General features: G+C 44.4%; 1 protein-coding gene across 1 annotated transcript in view; it reads left to right on the forward strand.

Moving 5' to 3' along the window:
- Olf413 (DBH like monooxygenase olf413) overlaps positions 1-25037 on the forward strand; it is a 220368-nt gene extending 195331 nt beyond the window's left edge. The window contains exons 5-9 of the mRNA XM_076422439.1: positions 4551-4637; positions 6285-6458; positions 9636-10088; positions 10524-10717; positions 12005-25037. Coding sequence (XP_076278554.1) covers positions 4551-4637; positions 6285-6458; positions 9636-10088; positions 10524-10717; positions 12005-12482 — 1386 coding nt within the window. The 3' untranslated portion in view covers positions 12483-25037. The remainder of the gene's footprint in view (positions 1-4550; positions 4638-6284; positions 6459-9635; positions 10089-10523; positions 10718-12004) is intronic.
- Positions 25038-25261: the final 224 nt, after the last annotated feature.

The raw sequence follows: 25261 nt of genomic DNA on the forward strand, positions 1-25261 counted from the left end.
GGCGTCGGTGTCGGCGTCGGCGTCAGCGTCGGCGTCGGCTCCTCTTCTTACTTTCTTTCTTTGCGCGAATGCCACTTGTTCTTCGTTAACTACGTACGCGAAAGTTCCGCGCCAGCCGAATAACTTTTGTATCGCGCAGCGATGAATATGAATGTCCGCGGGCACAAAGAGGAGCCGGCTTGTTAGGACGGGTTTGCATTCATTCGGCTCCCTTTCGCCCCGACTGGCAACGATACCTTTTTTCCGCGGACCATTCTCGGCGACGAATCGGGACGAAAACTTCGTTGACGAGGCCGCGGATTCGCAATACGCTCGCGGCGGATTGCGCCGCCTTTGCTGAAGTCATCACTTTCCCCCCGCGAAATATTCGCGTTCCCTTTTTGCCGAGCGACAACGCGGTTATCGCGACATTGCGCTAACTTCTGGCGAATATCCTTAGCGTCGCATCTGCTGAAAGGATGTTCGAGTCTTTTCGCTGGGAAAGAGATCCGAGGTACACCGATGATCATAATTAGTCGGATCTTTCTGCGAAATAAGAATTCTCCGCGTTATTTTCTCTTTTAAGAATTTTAACAAGTCGGAAGATACGTGACACTATCCTCTTTTGAGCGTTTTGTATTTCATCTGCATATTTTTGTCATAAATGCATAAAATTTGCCCGTTAGACATGGTAATTGTCCGTATGACGTGGCAAGATGCATATTTATAGCATCAATGTCATTTATTTGGTAATTTTTCCTATTAATAATTTCAAATCTCTTCACTAATCGGGGTAATTGTTCACGTGACACGAGCGAGAGGATATTTATCGCGAACATATTGATACCTTTTACCGGGTGATCATAGAAATTAATTTTGTTAGTCAATAATTACAAATGCTATTACTTCTGAGGAGGCCATAAATGTTTGAAAGACCGTTAAACAACCGCCGCCGTTGGGTACAGTATTAATAAAACATCGTTCTTGAATATTTCAGCGGTTGAATTGGTTACTGCGTTCGAGTCGTAATTTAATCTGGATCGTTCGATAATTTATTACTAATTGAATGGTTACGATTTCAGACGGGCTTCGAATTGTTCAGTCTATACGTCCACGGATCTATTACATTACAGATTGAATTTGCTGGTTAAATCGGTCCTCAAACATTCACATCGTCGATAGTCTCCCGACCGAAGATTATGCCTAGAATAATGTAAAACGCGTCTCTTTGTCGAAGGAGAAATTCTAGAAATGCGTCGCCTGTTAGCTGAACCCTTTTCAAAAGTGCATTGATCTTTCCAACGCGTAAAAAGTAACAATTATATTAATTTCTTCATTATAAAAAATTTGAGAGCCCGGTATAAAAACCGAGCAAGTCCATGTTTCAGTAAATTTGTACTTGCCGAAATTTTATATACATATACGGTGATCGATGCGGAACCAGTTTCAATAGAGAAAGTGAAGATTATCGATAGTGTTCAGTTTAAATCGCGGATGCTCGACAATCGGCTTTCCGGTATTAGAGGCTAGCAGTCCGAGTGGATCCGGAACATCTAGATCGGATGTTGATGCGGAATCGAGGGCGCAATATTAGCTATTTATGCGAGGAAAAGCGCGGTTAAAAGTTGGCGTCGAGCTGAGGAACAGGAAAGAGCGAAATATGAAGTGGCTGCGCGAGTGAGCCAGTCGAGCAGCATAAAACCGCGTTTTTATGTGGTCCGCGCTTCAAAAGGAGCCTCCCATTTGAACGCATTGCACGCGGAACGCGGCATACCCGGAGGATAATTATCATCGTTTCTTCTCGTTCCAAGAAATGAGACGCACCGGGTGGAAAAAGCGGCCAAGGGTGAGCCGCGTCATGAATCCCTCGCACGATGACGTTTGTTCGCGATGAATTCGCGAAAACAAACCGACCACACTCTGCTCTTTCCTCATCTACATATTCATCTCCAATTCATTTCTGTCGAACAGACTGTTTATTCGAACTGAATGCCATTTTCGACGTTATTCTTCCTGATTTCCCATAACGTTGTTATTCGCAATATGCGCGCGCAAATACTCATTTCGTAGAACTGTCTTCACCGAAAAAGGCCATGCGACTTCGCGTAAGATTTCGGGATGCAGGGAACGGTTCGGTCGCGTGAGGAAAGTCGCTCGAACATGCTTGGCCACGGCTCAGGGAGCCACAGAATCGTAAATACAGTTCGCGAAGCCTAAATCTCTGGCGTCGCCCGTGGGCGTTCAGCATATTCGACCGCAAAACAATAAACGCAGTCGTCCTTCTCGGTAATCTTGACATCGATAATTTCGCAGAAGCGCGTGGGAGAATCCGGCGGCGTAGTCGGGCTCAAGGCAGCTGGGGAGTACGGCCGCGAAAAAAGAATCGCAATTTTCTCGGGACTCTTCGGTCGCGTAGAAACCCCGCGGCTGCAACCCGAACGAACCTTTCCCTTCGCGGTTCTTTCTTTTTCTTTCTTCCCTCCCTGTTCCACCTCTTTCTCTTTCTCTCTGCATTCAACAGGAATATCTTTCGCAACGTTAAAATAAACACGATGGGGATCGATGCCCGGATACTTTTATCTAATCGTTCGAATGCCTGTCATTATCGGAACAGTGCTTTTTCCATCGGCATCGATCGTTTTGATGAAACATGGGAAATGTGGATTGCAGAGTTTCAAAAGTATCCTGTTCCTTTCGCGTTTTTTTCCGGAATTGTGCCCCGAACGCGTCAATTACAGTCTTCTCGCATCGATCGCTCTGACATAGTTTCACTGAGAGGCTTCGCGGACTTCGTGGTTCAGTTTATGCTTTGTCGCTGTCAATTTCAAAGAGGTTGGTACCGATACACTCATGCATTTCAAAAAAGGGATTGAATAGAAATGCTTTCGAAATAAAATTAAAATATCACACACGAAACAAAGTTAAATATTTTACGCAGAATTTCATGATCGAATCACAGTTTAGCATTTCGAAACGGCTCTGATAAAAAAACAAATAAAACTCATCGAACTATATTTGCAGCCGGCGGTTGGGGAATAGCAACGAGAAATAAACGGAACGGATGTGACAAAATGAACAACACGCTATACGGACACGCTCAGTTCTTATTGTATTAGACGTGTCGGAAAACTGGGAACGGAATCATTTATAATGCAATGAGATGTGCACGTAGCATGTGTGCGCAACGTAGCTTTGGCAATTTGCTGTTGGGCGTTGTCGAACAACGTTTCACGCGTCACGTTAACTCGGTTCCTTCGGCCTCGTTTCTTTGGTGTTATTCCGCACGAGAAGCTACCGCTTAAAAATCCCTATCGAAATGTACAGCGACAACGTCAGTGTCAATTTATGGATTGTACGTCGGTACAGTCTCCGTCTTCTATTCGAACAGCGACAGAAAACACGAGCAGACCCAGAATAGTTCCGCTCGTTTAGGAGTACGCGTTTCGAAAGTCGGGGACAGAATGAACTTTGTCACGCGAATCGCGGAACTCGGCCGAAGACAGTCGCAATTAGAAAAACAGTTGGATACTGTTATTCGGGCCGATTGTAAGCTTGTACCCGGCTAAATACCGAGTTATTCCATTAGCGCGCATAGACAGATTCCCGGCCGTTTCACTGGCAGTCGCATTGTACAGGGGGCCTTGCACACTCGGGGAAGTTTTGAGAAAGCATTAACGAAATTCCTGGCGCGTGCACGGCCGACAGCATTCCCGCACCCTTGTCCGGGTCTGATTCGTTTCATCTCCGCGTTTCGACGTGAGGGAAAGCAATCTCTCTCTCTGCAACTGTGATTCATACGGGTATTCAGCAAGATCAGACACGAGCGTAGATATGAAGTGTATCAAAGAGGTCCGGTTAGAACGGAAAGCGATTATTCATGGTTACAACCACTAAAATAGTAACTTTGCTTCCGCTACGCGAGCGCCCGGCTTTCCTTTCAGCCCTCTGCAACCCGAATTTTCTTCGAGTTCAAAGGCTAGAACATTCAAACTGTTTGAAAACGAAATATTCAATTGATGGATCTGCGAAACGGTGAAATGGTGCATCAGATTGTTGGTAAAAAATACGGAGTTAGAAAGTGTGAACGCATTAACCGTAACAAACTTTTATTTGAGAAACTGTAATAGAAATTGAATAGAACAGAAGTGACAGTCAAGGTGTTAATATAGTTTAAGTCTTTTCCAGTTTCATCGTTTCGTTTATGTTCTCAAACTAGCACAGTTCAACCAGTTGAGATAGGTCTTTTTGGTGAAAAGGCGCTAGCTCCAAATTAGCGCGAATCGAGCCGCGTTTATCATTTATTATCCTCTTCTTTTCCTCCGACGTAAACTGGGTCAGCCGAATTCTCGTAAGGAACTCATCAAGGCACTCGACATAGTTAAGCCTATCCAAGCTTACTCGTTCTCCAAAGATTCGCGATCACGAGGGTCTCGAGTCTGTTAGTCCGAAACTATGGAACAGTGCATAATGAAAAGGCTTAGCGCCGAGCCGCCGATTAATTTTCGCGAATGTCAACCGTATCGGGTCGGAACGAACACATTTGATTAACCAATTAATTAATTAAATTGCAGGTCCGCCTACCGATGGATAAGGACACGCTACACTCGTGCCGCATTGCCAAGATGCCAAACATTCATCGCAAACACCACGTTGTGAAGGTACGTTCCCCTAGCAGTAACCTAGTGACTTCTCTCGTCCCCTAACGTCCCACGCATCCAGCCCATCGAGACTTGATTAAACCGAGAATGTAGCTACAGATTCCCGTCGGCATGGGAACAATCGTGTCCTCCGTGGATCGCACCTTCTCGAGTGGAAGTCCTCCCGAGAGCAGTCGTTCCCAGACTCGGTTTACTGCAACGATTCATGAAACTCGCCGAACTGTCGGCTCCATAGAGTCCCCGGGCTGTAATAGGCCATCGTGTTATTTTTACGCGTGTTCGGAGTATTTCGATCCGCGAGGTTTATGTGCCGGGACCAAACGTTGCTCCCGATCATGCTCGAACGAAATCGCGAGTTCGATTTATTGCCACGCGCGACAGCGATTTCTATTTCTGCTTAACAGTCGATCGTAAAGCTATCGGATCGAATCTTTGCCAGTTTGTAATAGCCGTCGTTGCGGAATGTCCCCGGCCTCGATGACAAACTTTCAAGTAGGCCATTCGCGTGATTGATTAGACACTTGTGGTGCTCGCACGGTCCGATCACCGATCCTAGAAAGAAAAACTTAAGGTAGATTGCAGATTTAGTTTCCGTCTTGGCTATCGACTTGGCATTTGTTATTTCTCTGTGTCTCAATTTTCAATCTTCCATTCAGTCATTCTACCGTGTCCAATTTGCAGTCTGAATAGCTCGATTTAAAGATCGAAAGAACAATCGGGGATTAATCGAGTAAATTGCTTTGTAAAGACTGCAACGCACTGTAGCGCCGATCACGAATCTAGCTGGACAAAATTATTCTGTATGTTAACCATATCCAACAAAGTAAAATAGGCACGTAAAAAATCGGAGGCAACGTTCTTTCGGAACGCTTGAAACACGACTGGCGCGTGCAATGGTTTGACACTCGCAAAAGCTCATTTTCCACCTGGTTTAAAAGCATTTCACAACACTTTTTAGAGTAAATAATCATTGACCCTTACCAACCGTTTCATTACAAGAAGTCCCAACATGTTTCGCGCTCTTCTGCGAAAATGTTACCACGTTTTTATTAGCTCGCTTTCTTGTCTGTCTGTTTGTTTGTTTGTTCGGTACAAATTTTAATTTCTGTCCAGCTAGATTCGCGTTCGGCACCACTGTGCAACGTCCGTGAATAGTCGACAGACTAACGTGGCTTTCCGATACCGCACGAAAAGGATAAAGAAAATCGTTAAATTAATTACTGTGCAATGTAGTGGATAGATTTAGTTGACGACGTGACAGTAAGACATCCCGAATAATTTTCTGGTCAGTCGACGAGATGGGTAACGGTGCAGTTTGTATCTATCCGCCATCGAGAGCTAACTGCATCTCGAAGTCAATCGAACGTGACCACGTTACGTGACGGGATTGCATTCCACCCTCTTTGCGGGAGAATGCTCGAGAGGAGGAGATTAGCCCCCAGATGCCGATAACTTTGCGATTCGAAATTTATCCATCGTCATAGTCGTTTAAGCGTTAAGAATTCCTGTCGCGTGATTCACGAGTCGATACACGCTATTGAATTAACTTCTTGCAGCGGCCGACCGCGGAATCGTTCCTTTCCGTATCGGACAGACCAATGGGGTTTTTCAGACTGTACGTTTAATGCTTTCGTTTTCTTGTTACAGTACGAGCCGGTGATACAACCGGGAAGCCATGACTTCTTGCAGCACATGACACTGTACGAGTGTCGCGGGAACCAAACGGAACTGGAGTCCGCGTCGAAAACTTCCGGCAGCGTACGCTATCAGCCGTCCTTTCAATGCACCACAATCGCGGCCATCTGGAGTCTTGGCTCCGAGGTAAGCTACCTATGTCCAATCAAACCTTCTACCGCCCATTAACACGTTCCCTATCGACTTCACATATTATGTATGTATCATTCCATCGGCTTTCGATGAATTCTTATATGAGAGACCCCAGAGCTGGGGAAAATAATATTTTAAACAGTAAATAGCAAATAATCCTATTTATTTGAAAGTATGTGTACAACTTTGAAAGTAAAATATTTTATTTGATGTAGTGATTTTTGAAAATAAAATAATTTATTTGAGAGAAGCAGTAATTTTTGAAAATAGTATTTTATTTGAAGAATATATTGCAAATATTTTTGTATTTTGTCTTTATTTTTAATTTTAATTTTACATATTATTGCTGAAAATAATTTTCTTAACGATAAGATAGACATAAACCGCATACGTTTATGCGGTTTCTCAGAGTGTTAACGCAATGCAAAAAGTCAAATATTTTATTTTGTTTTTCAGATTGCGAAAATAGAAATATTTTATTTTCTGGATCAAATTGTTGAAAGAGAAATATTTTATTTGGAGGTTCAGATTGTTAAAATGGAAATTTTTTTAATTTTCGAAATTGTATATCTTATTTAAAATAAGTACTACTTTCTTTAAGCGAACTAAAATCTAAAATATTACATAGTATTATTAAATATTAAATAGTAAATAGTTACCAGATCGGAGGAATTGGGGGGACATGTTGTAGTAAGAACTGTGTGACGTCACGAGCCTATAGTGTACTCTATCCCAGATCGGGAGAATTGTTTAGGAAATCTCTCGATGAATAAACTAGCGAGGATAATGTCCGATGATGTCGAGATTGTTGCTGAGAGTAAGGACGTCATTGGTTACCCCCACTATTGAAACGCTGGTGGACAATTCTCGGAGCATGACGTCATGTATATACACGGTCTCTCACCTACATTTTTAAATATATTTCCAGGCTAATATCGAGCCTGTTAAATATTAAATGAAACCTGTCACGTAGCCATTACACCACATTTGTACAATTAACGTAGAACACTCAATAACCGATTCTATATTCGTTGAACGTCCTCGATCATCGCCAGACTCGGCACTCGTTATCTTTTAAAAAGATATTTTGTTATTAATGCCGGTGCAGCGTTATTTAATAATTCCGCAGTGTCGATGCTTAATTGAATACGACGCAATAGATTTCGAGGGAATCGAACGAGTCTCGTTCGAAGTGGGCCACGAATCGTGAAATATATTTTAAGTAGCCCATGACGTAGCTGGGTTCGAAATTTATCGAATCGATCAGACGAGTTATCGTCGCGAATGTAATCTTCGCAACAACAGAATAAAACGGCCCCGTTTTAATTACCCCGATATCGCGGGGGATCCGAGATGTCCCACTTATTTTCGATCGGACGGAAACGCGTTTCACGAGTAATTAAATGGCCGCCGTGATGTCGCGTATGAGATTACCGAAACCGGCCTGCGATCGAGCTCATCTTCGCAGGACGTGTTCGTGCTTCGAGCGACCGCGAAGAAACGAGTTTGCGGCGCGCTCCCATTGGTATGCATTACACAAAACCCAGAATTACCGCGATACACCTCCCCCTCCCCGTTCCTGAACCCTTGCCCGTGTCTCTTACGCTCGTCCCATGACGACGACGGATTAACATTCGCGGACAGTGATTTATACCCGTATAATTACTCACGTAACTGATTCGGATCTCGGCCCTATCCGAAGCATGATTTGCGACGCCAATTACAGCGTCTACGATTACAATATTTTCCGCGATTAGCGGGCCGCATGATCGCTGGCAACGTATTTCGCGACCCACGCAATTTTACCGTGATTTCCTGATTGAATCTCCTGATTTCCATCGACCATTTGCGACCCCAGATACTTTCGACGGATCGTTCAAGCCGGTATGAGCTCGTTTGAACACTTTCGGAACGCTGCCTCCACAAAAAAAAAATGTTTAAAAATGTTTAAATGTCTGGCTGCGGTGGAATATGGTGCGAAAGGAAACGTAAATAGTGCTGCCGTGTATAAATGTACACAATACATCAAATATTTACATCAAATGATGTAAAATAATACATGTTTGCAAATTCGGGAGTTAGGTGTGATTCTGACGTAGTCATTATGTAGATATTCGTCCTCAAAGAATTAAATAATTGTATCGTAGAGTTTGTTGAGAATGTACTTTTACTCTATGTGTAGTGTACAATATTCTCAGTGATACCGAAATGTTGAATACACTCCATGTAACGCAATCGCAATGATAATGCACGCATTAGACGAAAGTTACTGAAATAACGTCTGTAATATTATATGTAGCGTACAATGCATTTGCGAGCACCGCGTAAACTGTCACCATTGCAACCCTATGGTTAGAGAGAATCGGTCGACGACCTGAATAGCTCAATTGGAAGAGTCAGTCGCGAAGCGAGAGGCCTCTTCTCGAAAATAGACCATACGATATTCTCTTATGCGGTTCTACCAGAAATTTCGGTGCTACAATCTCTGAAAATGTGGGAAATAATTAATATACCCGAGAGAGAGAGCTACAAACAATTATTTTGATCCTTCGCGGTCCAACCGTTACAAAATATCTCAATTATATCTCTACACGAATGTAACCTTAATAACCCATTCATTTGGAACAGTTAAGAAATAATACATTTGTTGTTATTAGACTGCGGGTCTTTATGCATTTATAGCTTATAAATATTTTAAAAAAATGCTGGAATATAAAATTCGATAGAAGTTAGTAAGATTTTTATTTGTTTTGCATCTGCAAAGGCTTTAAAATTAGGATTAAAAATAGGATTTCATTTCATGCTACTTTCTTCTTTGTCTGTATAAATTGAAAATTGCATAAACATCCGCAGTCTAGTGATTATATATCAATATGTTATTCATTATTATTACAGTCTATATCATTCATGAATAGACTGGGAATATTTATGCGAAATAAATATAGCTTGCGTCGATTTAAATGGATAGTTGCACGAAGAAGGAAACAAAGTTCCCTAATTTCCATGGTGATGGAAACATTTCAGCAATCAAGGGCCACACCGTGGTGGCTTTTAATCGTTGCTGGCACCTGCGTACGGTGCTCCGAGAACTGATCCAATTATCCCATGATTCGGGTGATTTCTTGAGGCTACCTTGTAATCGCGTTTTTCTCTGGACTTTTTTGTTCGCAGGGGTTCAATTATCCATTGGAGGCCGGTTACCCGCTGGACCCGCACGAGGGCCCGCGTTATTACATGCTTGAAACGCATTACACGAATCCGCTGTTGGACGTGGACATCACCGACAGCTCGGGCTTGCGTCTGCATTACACGGACCGTCTGCGTACTCACGACGCCGGCATCCTCAGCGTCGGCATCGACCCGAACTGGAGGCATACGATCCCGCCAGGCCAGCCTGAAGTGGTCTCCGAAGGTCATTGCATCTCGAACTGTACCGGACAGACTATCCCCAACAACGGCATCAACATATTCGCCGTCGTCATGCATACTCATCAACTCGGGAGGAAGGTCCGATTGCGTCAGATAAGGTCCGGAGAGGAACTGCCACCCATTGCGTCTGACACCAATTACGATCCCAACTATCAGGAGTATCGGAAGCTGCAGAAGCCCGTCAGGGTCTATCCGGTGAGTGCTGTGCCTGCCCCGGCGAGGGGTTTCGAGGGCTCGTCTCGCCTCTGTATTTCATTAGACAGTAATTTAATGACGCCCAGCCGTGAAACTGACCGATAAGGAATAAATTTGTACCCATGCTGCTGCGAGATTAACCGACTGCCATATGATTCATCTCGCAGCTGCAGAGGTCAGAACTCCTTTGTCGTTCGTAATTCCATGCAAGAATGATATGTCCGTTCTATGCCTGTGTTGTCTCTAATGCATAAATATCAATGGCAGAGAAATCTAGCAACAGAGACACAGCGAGGGTATAAAATACAAACTCGTCTCGGTGGTGTCAATAAATTTCGGAGAGCGAGCTGTCGCTCGTAAAAATTGATTTTAAATTGTCCGGCTCATAAAACACCGCCGCCCGTAGTGACCGTGAGCTTTTGCGTTTTGTTTCAGGGCGATCATCTGATAGCGGAGTGCACGTACTCGTCCGAGTCGAGGCAGGCGATTACGTTGGGCGGTTTGACAACGCGACACGAGACCTGCCTGGTGTCCACACTTTATTATCCGCGCATCGAACTATCTCTTTGTTACTCGTTGCCCTCGTTACCGACGGTTCTGCAGAGTCTGGGGATCCAGAAGCTAGTGCAGTGAGTACACGTATCTGTTAAAATATTTACGTCCGGTGCGGAGTGGACGCGCGGGGTGTCGAGGCCACGTTTCCACGTGGAATAATGACGGTCATTAATGGCGGATTCCGGTTCGAAGTCCGTTTGATATTAATTTACACGGGCCGTTGTTACCGCGCTAATGATCAAGCCGCGCGCGCCCTCGTCGTTTCTATAGCCCGGTGCTGGCCAGACGTTCGCTCCTTTTACTCTGATTACTTTAAATTGGCAATTAGGGACGACGATCGGTCGCGCGTCACGACCGCACGACCTGCCGTTTGCCGAACGAGCGCCGGTCATGTTGCGCCAGACGCATCGTTCATTGCATTATGTAACGTTACGTGTGTCACGAAGACGTTTCCTGCGACGTGTCGCGAACTTTAATGCACCGAACGTCCTGTTTCGCTAAACACACTCGGCCTACCGTCATGCTCTCTCTCTCTCTCTCTCTCTCTCTCTCTCTCTCTCTCTCTCTCTCTGCGGCTGAGTTACTGTTATTACCGCCACTAATATCGGCAGCTCGTTGCCAGTTGGCTCGTTAACTCCGACAGAGATCATCGTCATCTTTGTGTGACATCGGGACGCGTCGGGTGCATCGAACGCAGAAATTAAACGCGGACGGGCATTGTTGCCCGGTTAATTGACAGTAATACGACTCGTACGCGATCGTTCTATTAATTGCCAACCTAAACTGGTCCGAACTGACTCTCCATAATGTAATTAACTGCACCAAGTGCTCGCAATAGTTTTCTATGCTGATAGAATTCTTCAAATTATTTTATCACTTTGTTAAAAATCCTATCAATGGAACACGTGAAGATTTTGTTCACCTTCCGTCGGGCGCAATGTGCTTGACGGGCCCACTTTCAAAAAACATGATAAACACCTAATTAAGTTCATTCATACAACTGCTGTTAGGGAAATAGTGCACTTGTTGAGGTCTATATTCGTAGGGCCGCCTTTTTGGGCCCTCCCCAAAGGTAGGGGTGACTGTTTTCGAGGTACCTAAGAGGTACCTAAATGATCGCGCTGTGCCTCTCACATCGGTTGCGCCCGACGGAAGGTTAACTAAATAGCTAGTTTGAAGATTTGCCATTCTATTTCTTCCTGTACTCGCATTAATTAATTTTTATGTGTGAAACGTGATTTATTTTCTGAAACGCAAAGCCTCGATAGGAGCAAACTCTGGGCCAGCTCTGAGAAAGTCGTTGAACAACGGACCCAAAGACTTAACGAAGTGTTTCACGTCTCGATCGCTTTGTGTTGCAGGAGTGAGAATCGCACGGTGACGATCGAGGAACCGAAGGAGCTGGCGGGAATGACGCTGGAGGAGCGTCTGATGAGTTACGACTGGGAGACCAACTTCCAGTATTTCCAGGAAGTGACGCGCGTCGGTACGATCACACCGTTATGTTCGACGAGCAAGGGTCCTCTTCCTGGGACAGGGAACCTGGAAGTCCACTACCCGCGGATCCTAAGGCCGTACGAGGACGCAACCTTGCCCTGCTCGAAGAAGCCGCTGAGGAACAAGCTGTCGCTGTTGACGAGCGAGGACACGGACATCGGGACTCCGGTTGATCCGGACAGCGACGAGACGAACGCCGTCGAGCGAGGACAATTGGTTCGCAGCAAGGTGTCCCGTAGCAGCGATGGTCCCGCCGCCGGAAGTTCCTCAACAAGATCGGTATCGTTGCCAGTTGTCCTGGCTCTGGCAGCGATGCTGGTCGGCGGCGCCGCGTTCAGGTGAACACTGGCCCGTCCCATCGACGCCGATCGACCGACAGATCGATCGATTCTGTTTATCTAGGTCGGCCGTTTTATCCTCTCGTTGATCGTGCTGCATCGGGGAGGAGATGCATGTAAGTACGTGCCGGTGTACACTCTGACGCGTCACTTAGGCTAAAATGATAACTATTGTCGTTCGCTGGCTGTTGACCGAGGACAGGGTGGTCGAAGCGCGCGCGCAACCCTTCGAAACACCCGCCTCCTGAATCCTTTGCAGACACCGGCTACGCAGAGATCCGTGTGCAATTTTTACCGCGGAGCTGATCCCGACGGCACGTCGAACCTCGGGGGAACCAAACATATTTTTGATGGCGTCGAACGATCGGCGCGGAACGAATGGGATTCGTCGCCGCGACCATAGGCTTTGCCAAACATACATATATTTCCTTCGAGGAGAGGAACGCCCGTCGGGAATCGGCGTCCACGCTGTCCTCGCTCAATGATCGACCACCCTCCCTTCTCGCGATCTCTGCTCGTGCACTATTGTTATGATGTATCGCGTGCTCGTACAGGACGCTCGATGGATATCTTTCGTTTACGAACGACTTGGTTTTTCGGGGAACCGGGTGGATCACGCTCGTCTTCAAAAGACGAGGTGTTTTAGCTGTCGGCGAAAATCGGCGAATCGCCAATCCCTATCAATGAGACTCCCTACGGATTACTTTCATCTACTTACTGTTATATCGTAAATAACACTCTAAATTCAGAGAACAGTGAATACGTAAGCGAAGAACTCGTCGATAGGGGTTGTCGAGCTCCACAAGGACAACGCTTCGTTAGGTAGGCCATGGTTTCGTTAATTTCATTGGTCTACACATATCGAAGACGACAGCCGTTGTATCGTGCGTGATACAATGCTGTCCAGCGACGGGACTCCGTATGTACGCCGCGTTACATACGTCATGGTTGAACATTTCAATTAAGCTTCCGTTGCGTTCTTCACGTTGGGGTTCTATCCAGAGCGACGGCCCAGGAAAACACAAGTTTCTAGTCCATTTAGGTGAGCGACGGGGTCGCAGACGCGGTTCCGCTGCCTCGCGATAAGAACGTAGCTCGAGCACAGAGCGTTCTGGTGTTTGTTGGCCTGTTTCTAGCAGTTTACGATCTCGAACGAAAGATATCCACGGATAGAGAACGAAGAGTTGACGCAGGATCCTGTTGACCGAGCGGGATTATTATATTTTGGTGACTCCGGACTCGAAAGATTTTATATTGTTGGCTGTTTATTTCTCTGGCCGGGAGAGGAATCGAGCGGCGCTGCTCGCCCGACGAGGAGCTCCATATTGGGGATGTTCGATTCACCTCGAAGAACCGATTTTCTTAAGAAATACTGAATCAAAATGTTGATTCAGGGGAAAATCGAATATGCCGATCGATCCTTTAATTGAAAGAATCAATCCCCCAATCAAATCGGAATGGGGCATCCCTAATCGATTGTTAGGTCTTATCTGCGACGGAGGTGCTCAGAATGTCGCGCGACCAGTTCCGCTTGGCTCCCGCCGGAAGTCTGTATATTCTGTTACTATTAGAGCTACGAACAAGTGCGTTTTCGAACTGTAGACCACGTAAACGTTGGTCGATCCGCGCGCGCACGCGACAACTCGGAAACGAAGACGCGCTCGACCAACGTTTGCGTGCTATCGAAACCGCCGCGGTCCTTTGTAATATTCTGTACAGTTTCTTACGTGTAACGTTGACGTCCGAGTGCCCGCGCCGCAGCGGGTGTGCGATTATTTATTTTTTATTTAATTGTATAGAGTTACTTCTTGCCACGTTAACACACTCCCTTTCGCTTGCTGGATACACGCGATCGAACGCGCGTTCTCAAGCCGCTTCGCCGCGACCATAAACGCAGCCTCGGCTCCACGATGTGTACCTAAATCGCGGCTACGACCGGCATCCGATCGGTCTCGGGGTTTTCCTGCGAGGTCTGATTCGAAACGATCCTGTCCAAGCCGGAAGATTCTTCGCCGTGTCCGATTGTCCCACCGTCCGTGATTTTTCGGGCACCCGGGGATCAATGCAAGATGGAACACGACTATAATCGTCACGCTCGAATGCGAGGGCTTGAAAGAGTGCTGTATACTGTGACCATTGTTTCCAGGATATTCGCGAGTACGACCGGAAACGACTTCGAGCCGAATTCGAACGTACGATCCCGCTTCTCGAGACCATGCTCTCTCTGGTCCGTCTTTATTTCTGCGCACATTTATATATTTTGTTAACCGAGAAGTTTTGTATATAAATAAATATATCGTTCTTACATTAAATGCGTGCAATATTATTTTCTTTTCACTCTCGAACTGATTTTTCGTTGTAGCCGGCGCGGCGCGCGCGAACTTTAGTTAGTCTATTTTGTTGCGAGTATCGAGCCAATGGGCAGTTTCGTCGAGCAGTTTTCAACTTGATTGCTGGAACGAGGTGAATTCCAAAGAATTTAGTATGAACTTTTGTTAGTCTGTTGTCTTTTCTTTTTGTGAATATCGAGGCAATGTTTGATCGTTCCGAATTCACCATTGGAACTGAATTGCGGAGGATTCGCGTTGCAGTCTTGAATTGTAGTTCGGGTGCTCGAATGATTCCGCGTGGCACGGAATTTTTGGAATTTCGGCTCGAGCCAAACAGATCAGTTCCTGACGAAAATTTCGGGTATAGCGCGGCCGTGGTCTTTCATCAGCGGGAACACTTGTCGCCGCGACGTTCCTCGAATACCACAATTCGATCGATTCCTGCGTCATACCATTGATAGACGACGCGCACTTCCGTTCCTTTGTGCTCGGGGCATCAAAGGGACGCTATTCTTGATGAACACTTCGAATTTTTCATGCGTGCTGCATTATTCCATTGGTTTCGATACTCCTAGATAATCCAGCGAAGTCCTCCCACCCGCCATGCGCCTTTCCGACGTAGTCTCAACAAATTCTGTTCGTGTTTTCATTCCGCCGTTCACACTCGAGACAATAAAAACCTTCGAAACAATGCAACGAGTTTTTCTGCGACGCGATTAATGTAACACGGGGAAACGATAGAGAAGAAACAAGAAGGAAAGAAACGAGAAATACGGGGACAGGCTCGACTCGCGACTACTTCGTTTAGAATGTTTTCTATCGCGACTGGATTAGATTGAATTCGACAATTGAAGCTCGACGATAACCATTTCTATGCGATTCGCTTTCTGTTCGATCGATTCACGTTTCCGAGACGCTTCTCTCTAGGTGTTAAAAAATTCAACAGAATAATAATATTTAGGTAGAAGGAGCCGGGAAGAGGTTCTTCGACTTCTTTCGATCCGCGGAAAATAGAAAATACAAATTGCGTGCACGGTGGCGTGCAACGAGAGGACTTACGCCGTGGCAAGGGCGATCGATAGCGGCACGTTGTAGTCAACGGTCCCCCTAACGCGTGCACTTTTCCTTAACTCCATTAGCGTCGAGGAAAGAACGCGGCTTGCTGCCGGACAAAAGGACAGAACGAGAAAATCCCGGTCAGCAAGCCCGTTCCCATCGAAAAATTTTACGGGGAACGACACGACTTGATTCGCGTACGATTTTTTCCTTCACGGTCGTCAGAGAAGTCCGTGGGAGGTCCACGGTTGTTCGTGAACCTCCTCGGCGACGATCGGTGTTGTCGATGATTAAACTTTCTCCCTAGCGTAGTAGGAAAAACCTCCTGTAGTCGACTAATCGGTAATGGATAAACGCGTAGCCACATTTTACAATTTAATACTACGATTATTCGTAAATGTCATAGGGGATCTGTATGTGTAGAAGACCGTAGGGCAGTCGAGCGAGATCACCTAACACCACGCGGAAACACACAATTAGGCGCCAAAAAGAGCAACAAAAAAAAGAAAATAAGAGAAAACGAACAAATCCACCGTTCCTTCCTTTCGATCCTCATCATCATTGTCCATCGCGTAATCGTCGAATCGAGTTTGCCGGGAAGAACGAACTGCCGCCAACCAGATTGCCAACTTCGCTAACGTCGTCGGCTTCACCCAACTTCGAACTGCCATACCCTTTTTCCGTTCGTCGTTCTTCATTTGTTACATCGAATATCATCGAGTCTACATACACGAACACATTCGTACTCATACACGAAGTGTGGAAATGGATATTGCTGGGAATCGTCGTCGTCGCCGATCCTATGCGATTCGAGCGCGATGGCTGTGTTGGGCGAGTGCGGTCGCTCTGCTGGCTTCTCTCCGTTCTAATTAACAAACTGAAACGTTCATTTACCTTGGAGCACGTTTCTTTAACATTTCATTACCTGCGCGAAAGTTTTCTGTTGCTGGGCAAAGAAACGACGACCGAACACGATCCTCGTGAACTCTGGACATCGCACAGTGGGGTATATTTCGCTGAAAAACGGGAATAAAATATTGTAGCGTTATTTATGGGGCTCAGGGTCATAAATAAGTAGGTCATTGGATTCTTCTTGACGCCAGCTATAACATTATCAAATAAAAAATGTATTTTAACATTAAAAAATCAAAACATTTTTTGTTTCTTGTAGAAAAGAATTTTCTTTTCGGAATTTTCTTTGCAATGTTGCAATGTTGCAATGTTGAAATATTAATAACAATACTAATTTAGATGATAACACAATGAAATCTGTGAAGAGTTTATACACCTATCTCAACTCTGCACATCATCGTAATCAAAGCATCGTCGTAATCATTATCACTACTTTTCAAGAGTTCTGATAATCTGACGACAAAATGGTTCCAATAAAAGTTGAACAGTATTGAAACATGTACAAAATTATATATTTAAAATTTCAAAAGAATTTTTTTTTCGACAAAAAGTAAAAATTATTCTGATTTTTTAAATGTTAAAGTACATTTTTTATTTCAAAATCTCATAGCTGGCGTCAAGACGAATCCAACGACCTACTTTTCTATGACCCTGAGCCCATAAATAACGCTACAATATTTTACTCCCGTTTTTCGGGCAAATACCCCACTGTGCATCGATCAAATTTTTATTAAATTTAAAAAGTACGTACACTTTGTAGTTACATTTTCATACTAAAGCCAAGACGTGTTCGAGTGATCTGCAAAATATGCGAATAGGGTCAAAGTCCAGGCCAAAATCCACGAAGTACAAGGGAGTATAATCGATTGAATTGACCGGACGTGTTAAATTTTCATGATTTGCGGCCGGCATAGTGTTCACAGTCGCCCGACGATCGAGCGTAGATTGATCTGCAAAGAGCGAGTGAGAAAAGAGAGGCGCAGAGACCTTGTGAAACGAGAACGAGAACCACTGTCGCTTTCTTACCCTCGAATTTCTGCGCTGCGTGTACTACGTAACCGTGCGATCCGCCAAGGGGATAAGCGATGATTTACCATCGCCGAAGGAGCTCGTTAGAATCGGCTGTGCGAGAGTGGGGGCGGACGGAGTCGTTCCGTGACTTCTTCCGCGCCGCGACATCGACGTTTGATTTCGGTCACGGCGCCGCGACGCCGTTGTCGTCGTCGTCGACGTAAGAGGGAATACGGAGATAAGATGATTTTCGGTTGGAGTGTTAAAGGATGGTGATAGGAACTGCCGGTGATATTGACCAGAACAATCAAGCAAAGTGTCACAAGTAAATGTCATTTATACTGGAATAATTATGTTAGATACATAGGGAACGAATATTACGCATTTATACTAAAGAAAACGACAAAAAATAAACAAAAATGATCTTGCATCGTGTGTACGTTAGCTGGTTCGTCTTTTAAGCCGATAACTCCTGGCGCCCGAGTCGCGCTTCCGAACGCGTCGAACGTAAATCGAATTGTAAATCGACTGTGGTCCTACCGGGCAGGGCGTTCGTTCACGGATTATCCGGTCTCGTTTCTGCGTCAGATCAAATTGCACATTGTACAATAATACACACGCGAGACGCGTTCGTTCGGTTCTCCGAATAAGCGGCGAGAGAGCAGTACCTGAGACACGAAGAGGAAGAAGAAGAAGAAGAACAAGGAGTCAGAGAGAGAGGTGTGAGCTGCGGTCGTCGTTGTTCGCGAAACTGTTTCGCGTCGTTCCCGGTTTGCCTGATTAGCTCGATCGGATTCAGCGACACGCGATGCACGGCCATTAGAGGCGCCGGCCTCGGTAAACACCGAGGATTCGATTGATACGCGGCCGACGAAAACGCGACACGGGGCCAGGAAATCGGACATGTGTATGTACTGTATGTAGTAAAAGATTAGAGAACGATACCAGCGGCCCGTTCCCCGATTATATATGGGTCACCGGGCAGCAACGCAAGCAACAAAACAGCAGGAATGGGTAAAAGGAATCGAGCGGATAGCGTGTGCGTGTACATAGGTATCCTGTATATAGTTTTTAGATTTAAAATTACGTCCCGGACTCTTCATAGGCACCTACACTCGAATTGCGGTAGCTAGTTAAATAGTATCTTGTATCTTTATAATTTACGTGTAACCGTGTTGAACAAAAAGCTACGGAAGAAAAAAAGAAATGGAATGATATAGAAGCGCAAAACTGTAGCGACCCGCGCTTGTGCGCTCCGGGAAAGCATTGCGAAACGCACAGGCGCGCACGCACGCTCATGATTCGTAATTCGTACGCATACCGGGCGCCCTGTCTTTCCATACCGCTCTTAGATTTATACCTAATTTACACTGGATATTAACGTCTAAACGCTACACTATCATCTACACTGTAACAAATTGTATTATATTTTATATATATATAAATATGTAAATGTTTTTCTAAAATCTCGCCTCGAATTTTCTTCGCCTATCTTTCCTCTCGTTAATCCTTTCAATTGCAAGGTATTGGAACCAGATAAGTATTTGTTTGTCTTTCTCCAACGATTTTAACTTTTAATTGAATTCTTTCGATGTGTTCGGAGATGCATAAAATCCGCAGTCTATCGATCCGTTTACAAATGATCGTTTGACGCAGAGATTATCGCAGAATGCTTCAGCTGCTTCATTTATAGAGTCGGCCATTATCAACTCGCTGGCGAATAAATGATTCTAAAAATAAATATAGTTCGATCACACATGATTGATTCACTCCGTTCTATTAATTTGAAATTCAAATGAAATTGAGAGAGCGAATGAAACATTGGTCACGCCGAACTATGTACAAACTATTTCGCGCGACCACGTTCCAGTGGAAATTTTCATTTCAAGCCAGAGCAATCCAACAAGAAGGCAATTAACTCATACAATTATAGAAAGAACATTTAAAAATGAGTGCGATAATGAAGTATAAATTTAAATTATAAATTCCTGTGGATCCCTAACAATGTGATACATTAATCCTAGAAATATGGAGTTCTCGTGTCACTCTCTTCAAGGGCTCGCTCTACGGGCGCCATTTTGGCTGTAAGTATGAGAAAAATATTGATGTGTTAAATACCCAATTAATAGAAAATTTGCTTTTATTAAAATTTAAATAATAAAATGATTTTATTTTTATTGAAATTTTTTAGTATCTATTTAAAAATGTATATTCTTAAGGGACGGCAATTTGATTTTTTGTCCGGGGCGACGTAACCGCTAGAGCGGACGCTGCCTCTTCAAAGGCGAGAAAACGTCGGCTAGCTATACAGGGTCTGTCCGGAAAGAAATGCGACCACATTTTTTTTTTTAAATCTATTGAATATATGAGTACAAACCTTTAAAATTCTTCAAAGTAGGATCCTTGGGCGTCGACAGATTTTTTCCAGCGCGATTTCCATGCTTCCATGGAAAACAGTAAACAGCACTTCTTAGTTGGATCACAACACTTCTTCAAACCCCGTACAGTCCTGACTTGTCTCCCGCCGACTTCTTCTTGTTTCCAAAAATTAAAAATGTGCTAAAAGGATGCCATTTTGAAAGCGTGGAACGCGTCAAAGAGGCTGTGACGAGGGTACTACGAGAGCTTCCAAAAAACGCCTTCCAGGGAGCATACGAAGCATGGAAATCGCGTTGGAAAAAATGTGTCAACGCCCGAGGATCCTACTTTGAAGAAATTTAAAGATTTGTACCCATATGTTTAATAGATTTGTTTTTAAAAATGTGGTCGCATTATTTTCCGGACAAACCCTGTACATTTTCTAAAGAAGTATAGTTTCTAGCGAAGTCGCGTTTCCAGTTACTAATTGCCTGAAGTTTCTCGGCTGTCGCCATTAATATCGACCCGATTGTTAAATAGCCAGCTACGATAGTCATAGGAGCAGACGCTGGGTCGACCGAGACGCGGAGAGGGAGCCAATAAAATTACTATAGCCAACAACAAATCAGTCGGTGAGCGCAGTATCGAGCCCGACACAACTAATTACACGCGCGTATATTAGTTGCAGACAGAGCCTCCGAAACCGCGGTGGCTTCGAACTGTTCGGCTGTTGCTGGCAGTTTCAATTGCCGGCCCCCGATCCAGTCGTCAGATTACAACGTGGATTTACCAAGGCGTCCAACTCTCCCCGATCCATTAATGAACAAGTTCCCAGCTACGATCGCTAATATTCTGCTTGCCCGGGCTGCCGACTAATCAAACTTCCGTCCTCGCCGCGTTACCTTAACGAGACACGTGGTTTCTTACTTTTCTTTCGCGGCTGGGATGCGTCCGTTGAATTTACTAATTGCGAAGGTCCTTCGGGCGTTCTTGTTTAAGGAAGTTTCGGGGCCGGATGCTGCCGGTACAAGCGCGATCGTGTAAACTGCACGATGAATGGGAACAAGTTGCCGCCGCTGTGCGTTTAACTGCGGGAAACTTGCCGACAGGCACGCTGCGCTATCCATTTTTCGTCCGCCATCGATCTTTCGGTTTACTACTCGGTGAAATACTGACAGCTGACTGCGCGTCGTTACGCGAATTCGTTTGAAGTCGTTACACAATTTTAAAATTCAGCTTGCCTGATAAACTAATATTTAATTTCGTTACCTCTTCATCAAGATTCTACGACGTCCCATATTACGCTGATCCACATTACCCGCGTTCATCCTACAACAATTTAGGTAAAACTGCCGGTCCACTGTAATGGCCATTCATACACAGGCCCGGGATTAACGTTGGCCGCGGCGGCCTCGGAGCGTGCAACGGTTTAAACGAAAACGGACTCGTTAATCGTTTATTAAATACCACGAAACATCCCCGGTTAGCCGGTTGTTCGAGGTGAAGCGAACAAAGTAATATCTCCGCTTGAAAATACCAAGCAATCACGGCTAGTCGGTTACAGTCGGATGCACTCGAGAATGCTCTCAGCAGCCGTGCAATAACGAGGGCACAATGCAACATTTCTCGAATCAATCTGAGTCGCCGCGTAGCCGTACTCGGCACACCCCCGTCCCGCTCCCCCCCGCAGCCTCGTGTCCGCCGGTTATCGAGTTTATGTAAAGTGCGCGCGGTTATTATTACTTTTCCGAACGCGGAGTTAATTAAAACCTGCCAATGAACGCAGGAAGGCAATATTCTGACGCGCTGCTTCGTTTCCCCGGAATAGGCACTTGAATAAGAGAACAGGCCCGATTGTCAGGGAATGTCACTTCCCTGTAACACGGCACGGTTGAACGGCCCCGGTTGCCGATCAGTAAACAAACCGTCTTCGGACCAGCTAAGGAAAGCTTAATGAAGCAATTTTCGTTTTACGAGGGTGTGACAGGTGTCCGCTCTGCTTGTATCGGACAAATCGACGTGACCCCGACGATAGATCCAGGGATATACGTCGACGATCGAACCCCGACGACACGTAAACTGATTTTCTTCCTCTGATTTCAATCCTCCGCCTTCGATATCCTCCGCTACGAGTCCGTCAACTTCGGGATGCTTTCGCTGGCCTTTTGGTTGGACGTTGAATGATTAAAATTTTTTTATTATTATTATTATTATTTATTATGAACGGACCGAGGTCCATTTACACAAATGTTTACAATAGAACAAAGACTTAACATAAATTACTAAGAAAGGACATGCATAAAAAAAAACTTTTGGTACAAAGGTACTGATATTATATGTTAATCCTGCGTAATTTTTTTTTAAAAGCGTGTAACGATCATTAAAATATATAGAGTGTTGGAGTTCGCAATAATTCGATTTATAGGATTTATTAATCCATATGTGGATTTGCATTTAAGTGTTTGAAAACCTGCTCGAGATCTCAAAGCACAATTTTACTTTTCCAAAGTAGGTGTCTTACAATGCTTTATCTAATTTTAATGTGTGCCACTTGCAATTTTATTGTGTTCTTTTTATAGACATGTAAACCTAGTAAATTAATATTTTCAAGAATTATTAATTGGCTCGAGCCTTTTATCGCTCGACGGAAAAAATGAGCTGTAACTATAAACTCAATTGTTGAATTCGAATGCACCGAGCATGCACGAAGCGGAGAACTTCAATTTTAATTTGTTGCAGGAAGTTTGCTTTCAGAGTACATGTAATGGATATCGCTGCTTTTAGTTCCAGGGGAAATCGGATATAAAAGCGCCGAAGGAAACGGCAGACTGAGAAACCGTGTAGCATCGATAGAATCATCGGAGATTGATTAAAAACATAAAAATGGGAAATTGATTTAGCCTGACGTCAAGGTATTGAAGTAGGTCGAACAATCTCGCCATGGAATCTCTGGGACGTCAAAATCGAAAGAGTGTAGGTTAAAAGTGTATTTCCGTCTGAAATAAAAACGATAAACACTGATAGGAACAGAGGCCGAGGGAAACATTGTGCCACTTTAAAAATTCTACAACGATTCGACATTACTGTCGTTTTTAATCGAAAAGCCCGGGAATTCTTTGTTTATTTTCTGTTCTCTGTCAATAGCAATAATCGGTGATTATTGCAAAACAGCGGACGAATAAAACTGTGGATGTCATTTTGTAATGATATTGTACACGTTCCAAAACGATACATTTATAACTTTTAATTTTTTCGCGAAATCTGTTGAGTGAAATTTAAGAATTTGTTGTTTTCAATATACGAAAATTATCGAAGGAGAAAATAAATTTCTATTCAATTCCTGTTTCCTACAATCGATGCAAAACATTTCCTTTCCTTCGAAAGCATCAACAATTAAAATGAAGTATTTACAATACGCAATACGAATGTAGAAGTTATGGAAACTGCCTTGACAAAGTGGGATGGTAGAATGGAGACCCTGGGTTGGGTTCGTGTTCGCCAGGAGTATGATTACTTTTCTTTCTTTCTCTTTTTACTTTCTTCGCTTTCTCAAGAACCGATTTATTCAGAAACGTTGAAATATGTATGTCGTGCCTTCAAATTGACTTCTTTCCCAAGAAATATTTTGCAATAAGAAACAAATTGCTGTACCACATCAAGTGAAAGGTCCAGTGTATCAACACAACACACAACCAATCATTAGGTGTCCCTAGTGCATGATCGACAGTTATCATTTAGCTTTATGTGCACGGTAACTCTGCCGCAGAAAGTATAAAATAAAAGAACGTTCAAGGGTTGATGTAACCTGAGACATTGTCTCCAGGAAGAGCTCTACTAATTTTATAAACAATTAATTAGCCGAGAAAAATACGTTCTTTCCAGTAAAGTGGCCTCTTAGTCGATGAAGCCATTGTGGAGTTATCGATCGGCGATAAGGACGTCGTGGGTTTTGTTTAATGCAAATTTCGCGTCCCGGGAGCCAATCAACGGGACCGGGGCCGGTGCGGAATTTACGTTTCCGTGGGTCATGTTACCGCGCACGAACGATAGATCGACGTGAACCAATCAGCGTACCTTCGATCAGGTAGCAATAAATATCGGTAGGGGTCGAAGTATGCGAGCGACGCCTTCAATGAGGACGCGATTGTATTTCGGGCTCCCTTCGAACTGCCGTCGACGGTGGAGCGTCGTCGCTGCCGTTGATTGAAATTTATGTCCGATGGGACCACGCCAATTCCACCGGTTCGCATGGCGATACTCGACGCTGCCCGCCGGCAGATTTTGGCGTTTCCCGCGATACACCCAAGAGATTCTGCGAGCTAAACTTCTCGTTCTACCCCCGGACGTACGAGTACCCTCGCGTTTGCCCAACTGTTTCGAGATTGAATTCGCTCGAAACGATTTTCGTCCAGCTCCGCGTCGCTTCTTCCCTATCTCCACTGTACCGGCGTGCACGATCGTCCCCCCTCCCGGTCCACCAGATTTATTTTATCGATGTTTTATTAATACATTTACCGCTGTTCAAATTTATTCCGGGCACCGCTGCTGTTCCAGACGCTCAGCTCGCCTGTAGCGACCGCATAAATCTTTCAAGTCAATCGCAATCGTTCGCTCAATTACAAACGGCGATTTATAAGCAGTCGGAGACAGATAAATGGAACTCTCTATCGGCTCGCTCTAAAACAATCGTCTCGGCTAGGCTCGAAATATCACTGGAATAATTGTTCACACACCCTTTAACCCGGTGCACTATGATTTATCTTGTAGTCACAGTCTTTAGTAGATTGCGAATCTTTATTAGGGATTGCAATCCCGCGGGGTCCCGCGGAACTAAGGATTTAGGTCTTCAATCTAATATATATTTAATAAAGAAACTTTACTTAATGAGATAATCATTTTTAATAATATTAGTCAAAATTTATTAACAGAATACATATAAAATCTAAGTCTACATTTTAAATTAGAATAAATCTCTTTTTGGAAAACAAACTATAATAATTATTATAAGTAGGTATTTAAATAAAAAATTATTATTTTAATAACGAAGCTAATAACGAAGCTAATAACGAAGACATTATATGTATATTAATTGCTGAGGTGAATCGGAAGAATTTTT

The sequence above is a fragment of the Lasioglossum baleicum genome, chromosome 4, assembly GCF_051020765.1.
Source record: "Lasioglossum baleicum chromosome 4, iyLasBale1, whole genome shotgun sequence".
NCBI lineage: Eukaryota > Metazoa > Arthropoda > Insecta > Hymenoptera > Halictidae > Lasioglossum > Lasioglossum baleicum.